Source organism: Syngnathoides biaculeatus, chromosome 9 (genome assembly GCF_019802595.1).
Source record: "Syngnathoides biaculeatus isolate LvHL_M chromosome 9, ASM1980259v1, whole genome shotgun sequence".
Taxonomy (NCBI): Eukaryota; Metazoa; Chordata; class Actinopteri; order Syngnathiformes; family Syngnathidae; genus Syngnathoides; species Syngnathoides biaculeatus.
This window is the reverse complement of record NC_084648.1, coordinates 11,140,263-11,147,167: the sequence shown is the minus strand read 5'-3', so window position 1 is coordinate 11,147,167 and position 6,905 is coordinate 11,140,263. Positions and strand designations below refer to the sequence as shown.

The 6,905-nt window shown below is 42.0% G+C and overlaps 1 protein-coding gene across 3 annotated transcripts; it reads left to right on the top strand.

Moving 5' to 3' along the window:
- Nucleotides 1–578: 578 nt before the first annotated feature.
- On the top strand, nucleotides 579–6,896 carry trmo (tRNA methyltransferase O). 3 transcript variants are annotated; one of them, XM_061828616.1, is made up of 6 exons: nucleotides 579–813; nucleotides 2,235–2,377; nucleotides 2,452–2,656; nucleotides 4,043–4,200; nucleotides 5,231–5,692; nucleotides 6,035–6,896. In XM_061828616.1, exons 1-6 carry the CDS (start codon nucleotides 725–727, stop codon nucleotides 6,268–6,270), a joined length of 1,293 nt encoding a protein of 430 aa, XP_061684600.1. In that variant the 5' UTR covers nucleotides 579–724; the 3' UTR covers nucleotides 6,271–6,896. The 3 variants fall into 3 exon arrangements, with proteins under 3 accessions (XP_061684600.1, XP_061684601.1, XP_061684602.1); XM_061828617.1 differs by having other exon boundaries at nucleotides 2,482–2,656; nucleotides 6,035–6,894; XM_061828618.1 differs by having other exon boundaries at nucleotides 5,231–5,776; nucleotides 6,035–6,171.
- The last annotated feature ends 9 nt before the right edge of the window (nucleotides 6,897–6,905 follow it).

Sequence of the window (6,905 nt, the reverse complement as noted above, 5' to 3'; positions counted from 1 at the left end):
CCCATCTGAAGATCCGTCCGAATATTCAACAATATTTACAGCCACAGGTTCAAATCTGTACGGACAGAGGATCCTCAGTCTTCCCGATCAACCGATACTGCTATTTCTTCATCAGATGATCATAAATCTGAGAAATCAGCATTAAATGATAGAGGATTGACCTCAAATTTTCAAGGTACAGTACATATGACATGACCTATCGGATACATTGTTCATCCAAACCACCGGACTTCTTTAAAAAAGCAAAGGCAAACGGAACAATTGGAAACGCTTGGCAGCCCTGAGCTGGCAAAAAAAAAAAAAAAAAAAAAAAAAAAAAAACAACAACAACTACATGACCTGTACAGTTCAGATCCTGTTAGTTTCATGTTTGAATTCTAAAATATTATATAAATTTAAATAAACTCGTAAAGGCCACGCACATGTGAAACAAAACAGAGAAATAAGCCCCAAAAAAGAGACAAAACGTCGAACTAGTGTAATTTTTATATTATTCACGGTTATTGCTGCTGACACACCCTCGAACCGCAGTTCCCGTCTGATCGACAGGTGGCAGCAGCGTTCCGTGATCTATTTTACATTGCCATGATAAACCCGAAAAGAAGTATATTTGCATTGAATCCTGGGTACTAGATTCGTACTCTCAACTGGTTCAGTAATTATTTTGAGTATTTCATATATTTGATATTTGATTTTATGTATATTTGAGTGTTTTATATAGAAAATGGCTCCCTGCTGCCCCTGTTGTGGAGAACACGTCGATAAATTGAAACAGCAAGTGTCTGTTATGCGAAAAGAAATCAAGAATCTTCGGTAGGATTTTGAATTTTTTTTGTTTTTGTATTTGTCGTAAACGGTTTTACTGCAATTTTTCAAAGTTCATTTGTAATAGCACCTAAGCGCTCGTCATGTATGCAAACAAAATGAGATTCCGTGGTTGGCATTAAAGTATACATTTGGACCTTTTCCTTGTTTGGGATTAGTCGTATACGTGTCCATTGCTTGCTCATTTTCCTTCACTGTTTCCTTAAACATATACAAAGGATATTTGATACGCATGTACGGGTTGAGGATTTACAAAACAAGAGCTCTCCGAAAAATGTATTAACCTTGATAATTATTGCACAATAATCTCTTTTCTTTCGGTATACATTACTGCAAAGGACAGTGGTGTTAAAAGGCATTGCAGTTATGAAATAATCAATACAAATGCGCGTATAATGTTTAGGGCAAGTCTAATTAAACCTCTGAAAGACTCCATCCATGGATTTTATGAGGCGCTTATCCACACAAGGTTCGGGTGATTGCTGGACCCCATCCCAGCCATCCTCTGGCAGGAGGCGGGGTACACCCTGAACTGGTTGGCAGCCAATCGCAGGGCACAGAGAAATAAGCAACCAGTTGCACTCGCAATCAGACATAGGAATAATTTTGAGTCTCCAATGAAGTCATTTTTTGCAAATTTGGGAGGAAACCCACGCAGGCACGGGGAGAACGTGGAAACGGCACACAGTCGGAGTCGGGAATTGAATCCCGGTCCTCAGAACTGTGAGGCCAACGCTCTAACCAGTTGTCCCAACGTGCCGCCTTAATATTAAGATTAAAATTAATAAATTTGGTGGGCATTTAAACAATATTTTTGTAGTAATGTACTTGTTGTCATCTCATGATGACATTTTGAGGTTATGAACGCCACTTGCCATGGCATAACAATATGTTGTAACTCGCCACAACTCTTATGTATTAGCTTTCCATACAAAAGTTTAATATCCATGGCCATGAATGGCTTTTATGCAAATATTTACTCTAATTATAATTTTACGAGCGGCACGGTGGATGAGCTGGTAAAGCGTTGCCCTCACAGTTCTGAGGTCCACTCCGGCACTCCGGTTTCCCCCCCACAACCCAAAAACATGCAAGATGAATTGGACACTCTAAATTGCCCCTAGGTGTGATTGTGAGTGCGGGTGTTTGTCTCTATGTGCCCTGCGATTGGCTGGCAACCAGTTCAGGGTGTGCCCTTCCTCCTACCTGTTGGCAGCTGGGATAAGCCCCAGCGCTCCCCGCGACCCTTGTGAGGATAAGCGGCTAAGAAAGTGGATTGATGGATAGCTGATTTTACTACTGAATTAATATAAATTAGTGAGACAAGGCACGTTGTGACTACAAATTGGAGTTACAAATGGAACTTTACTGTAAATCTGAAGTTCTTGTATTTTGGCTTGTACCAACAGGCAGATGCTGGACACCGCAACCAGAACTCATCGCAAACACATGCTTTCCCTTGAGTCCGCAGTGTCTAAGGCTGGTGTCTGGGGACCTGAGAAAACCCGGCCGGCACCTCCGCCAATTTCACCCCAGGCATCTTTAGAGAATGGTAACGATGACGGCAGACGTCTATAACACCAACAGCGTTTAACTGTTGTGTTCACTATTTTTTTTTTTTTAAAGCTAAATGTACAACTGTCTGCGCTACTGTAGGGAAGTTACAAACATTGCCGATTGGTTACATCCATTCGTGTTTCTCTGAGAAGAATGGCACGCCCAGGCAGCCAACCGTCTGCGGACCCTCAAGGGGGGAACTTCGCTTGCAGCGCAGTGTTTTCAATAACCCTGAGCATGCCCTGGGAGGGCTAGAGCACTTTTCGCACATCTGGTAGGTCACATGGGCTGGTACCGTAACTTCTCGAAAATAATGCGCATTTTTTTCCCAAAAATATTTTCAAAAAGTCACTAGAGCGCATTATATATAAGTTTGGATGGAAAAATAAAAAATACAATTACATTGTATAGTCGTAGAATGTAAGTACAAACAATAAAAGTATACAAACCTAGCAAAATACAAATATAGATAATTTCCAATATTTTGAGCATATGGATTGCAGCAAATTGGTGCTGTGCATTGTTCATTGGTAGAAGGGTTTTCCTTATTTGTTTCGGTCAACTTTGGGGTTGCGCATTATACTTGAGGACGCATTATACTCGAGAAATTACGGTATCTATTTTTTAAAATGCTCTAACTTTGTTTGTATTGTCTCACACTTCCGGAACCACTCGGAATTGTTCAAATGAAAACTGACACTATTGAAATTAAGGCAAATTACATGAATAGATATTTGATCTAGAGCAGGGCTCAGCAACCTATTTGAGGCTGACGGCTACTTCGTGAGCACCGATCGTATGAAGGACTACGTGACCTGTTTGCGGCAAATTTCACACTCAGTTCATTACAAGTACATAAAATATTTTTGTTTTAATTTATTGTAGTAAATGACATTACAGGTATTTTAAAATTTTAATTCACGTAAGCAAGTCAGATTCAGAATTCAAAGCACAAATAATAGTAACAATTTGTGACCTTCGGTATTTTTAGAACATATCTCGCGAGTGTCTTATATGGTCCTCTTTGGGCTACCATTCGACCGCGGGCACCGTGTTGGTGACCCCTGATCGAGAGTTAACGTTCATCTTTCACTGTCCTGTCTCGGCAGTTACTGGGACTAAAAGTTTGCAGAACCAACATTTCACAGAACTTTAGGCTGAAATGTGGCTAAAGATGGAATTTTTTGGGTTTTGATCAGTTTTCCAGAACCAAGAGTATCCATAACCAAAGGTTTCTCAGCTTTTGCTGTAAATGTGACTACAGACAAAATGGCGACTCCGTTTTTGTTTCTGGAACCGGAGGTAACCAGGACTAATAAACTAAACACAATGAGTACTTTTGATCGTCTCCAGGTAACTTTATTTTTACGTTATTTAAGTGTAAGAAAAAGTTAAGTCTACTAAAGTAAGTATGTGGACTAAAATACTATTTAAAAGACTGATTTTGATCCTGCCACCAATGCATGCAGTGCGAGGAAGTGAGTCTCTTCACAGTAAGACTCCAACAAGATAACTACATTCCTCTTAATGGAAGCCAGGACAGAGATGCTAAACCTTACTCCATTTTGTGTCCTCTCTGGCATCTTTTTGTGAGGCCATTACATGAAAATGCATGCTGACTAAATTGGTGTCTCATGAATTTTGCTTCTTTCCATGCCAGGATTATTTTTCTCTTCCATAAAAACGGTCACTTGAGCCACAAAGCCAAAGTGAAGCCCCCCAGGTTGAACGGCGAGAAGGTCGGCCTGTATGCGACTCGCAGTCCGCACCGGCCCAACGCTTTGGGCCTGACTCTTGCAAAGCTGGACAAAATTGTAGGTTCGTAACAGTGTTAACTTCCACCACCCCTGCCACAATTCCTTGAACACTTTCATCAAAATACCCACAGAGTCACGAAACGTAGTGACAGTTGTGTACAGTAGTAATTCCCGGCCAACAGAGCGCACCTGGATACAAGCCTCACCGAGTACATTTGGAAAGAAAATACCATTTCGTACATACATATGCCGCAGCAGTGTTAAAGCCGCGAGTGCCCACATTTAAACATGAGATATTTACAAAGAAAGATGATACACAGAAAGAGTTTAATGCTAGCGCTAATGTTGCACTAGCGCTAACGCTAGCACCGTGCTAATGCTAGCGCCATGCTAGTTAACGCTAACAGGGCTTGTTAAAATAAAATTTACTGATAAAGTTCACTGAGACAGCAGCAACACGGTAGCGCCATGCTAGCTAACGCTATCAGGGCCGGTTAAAATAAAACTTACCGGTAAAATGGTGCTAAAGCTAGCGCTAACACTATCGACACGCTAGCTAACGGTAACAGGGCTGGTTAAAATAAAATTTACTGGTAAACATCACTGAGACACGCCAGTAACACAGCAGCAACACGCTAGGGCCATGCTAGTTAATGCTAACAGGGCCGGTTAAAATAAAACTTATTGGTAATATGGCGCTAAAGCTAGCGCTAACACTAGTGCCACGCTAGCTAAAGCGAACAGGGCCGGTTAAAATAAAATTTACCGGTAAAGATCACTGAGACACGCCAGTAACACAGCAGCAACACGCTAGTACAGCGCTAACGCTACCGCAGCGCTAACAGGGGCGGTAAAAGTCACTTCCTCAGCACATATATTCCACCAGTCTCACTTTCACCTTTTCCACTCGAGTGCCCCCGTGCCGCCGTTAGAAAAAATGCACAAATTAGCCACATCACCGCATAAACTGCAGGGTTGAAAGCATGTGAAAAAATTAAAGTAACTAAATTAATCCCCATTTTCAGTATATTTTTCTTGCTAAATGTACAAATGTAGATTTATGGGCTGACATTTCTCTCCTTCATTTCCAGGTGATACAATACATCTGTCAGACATTGACATGATTGCAGGCACCCCTGTGCTGGATATTAAACCCTACATCCCCGATTACGACTCCCCCTACAGTAGGAAGACCATCGGCTCAATCGCAGAGCCTGCCCCTTTCTTGCCTAGTGAACCAGTAAAACGGCAGTTGACTGAAAAAGGAGAATGTCAATGTAATGATCGTTCAAACCCTCTGGACCCTCTCGCGGTGCTCGAGGAAGTGAAGTGCTACGTGTGCAAAAGTGACCTCGGTCAGCTAAGTGACGACCGGGAGCAGGACCCCGCAGACCTGCTGGTGTCCGAGCAGGACCTGGGGCCGCGTTACACCGAGGAGGCCTACGGCACGATCGCTGGATGGATCAGAGAGCCGCCAGTCGCCAGCCTGGAAGTGCGCTTCACCCCTCACGCCCAGAGGGAGTTGGCGGAATTCCTTCCCGCCAGCCAGTCGGGTAATCATTTTGGACTCCTGTTCGACAGATCGGCCACAATTCCACAGAGTGGTCCCTAAAAAAAAATCTCGTCAATTCAGTAAGGTAATTTAATTTAGATATCCAGTTGGTCTGTGGATTGGTTGGTTGTTCGATTGATTATAAAGGCGATCATTTACTTCGATTCCTAGTCAGGCGGTTATTTGGTTATTTTTGATAATGGCAATGCTAAAATTCGCCACCATAGCCAACCGAAACAAACTGGAGCACTCAATGGAAACAGTATTCAAAATGTTTTTCAGTCCAGACGAGATAATTAAAACAGAAGCGCTAGCGCTAATCCAAACTTGTCCCGCCTTCCAGTTCCCGCCGACAGCGATCGTCCGAGGTTCAGGTTTCTGCGCAGTTCAGACGAGGCCGCCGCCGCCATCCGAGGGGTGCTGTCCGCAGACCCGAGGTCGGTCTACAGGAGGACTCGATGCAAGGACAAACTCTTCTTCTTCACCCTGGACGCTGCACATGTAACCTGCTGGTTCGGATCAGGCTTCGCTGAGGTGCTGCGAGTTCAACAAGTTCAGTGCCCCATTGACTCCCGTTGACTGATTATTCTTTATGGCTGCCATTTTTGTTGTTGTTGTTGTTAAATTCTTATCTAATAAAAGTTTTTTTTTTTTTTTTGGGTTCCCACATATTACTCTTCTTTCTGTGTTATAGAAGTTCTACAACTGTATGTGCAATGTATGTTTTCAATCTGTATCTCATGACTGCTTACTTTTTAAATGCTAAAAATGAAAAGGAACAAAGAAAACTAAAATGCAAATACATATAAATAATACAAATGAGAAATTTGTTGAATTGAATAGCTGTAAATTTTAAAAATGTGAAACTTTTAACTAGTTCAGTTTTTCAAACGTGTGATTGTGCCCCCTAGGGGAGGACCCGGTGTACTGACTGGGGACGCGGGGCTATAATGAACACTTTGCATTACAGTATTGTTACACTCAGCAGATGGCGCTAATTTCACTACCGAACTTGCGTAAAAGTGTGTTTGTATGGAAATATTTTTATCTCTAAAAGGTGGCTGCTGCAAGAAAGAAAAATGTTTGTGACCCCTGCACGACTGAATTTAATTAATTGCAAAAATATTTACGCTTTCATCACATAAATGCCATAAAAATCTATTGTGTGTTTTAAAAAGACAATTATCCATTTTCTGTACCGTTTATCCTCACCA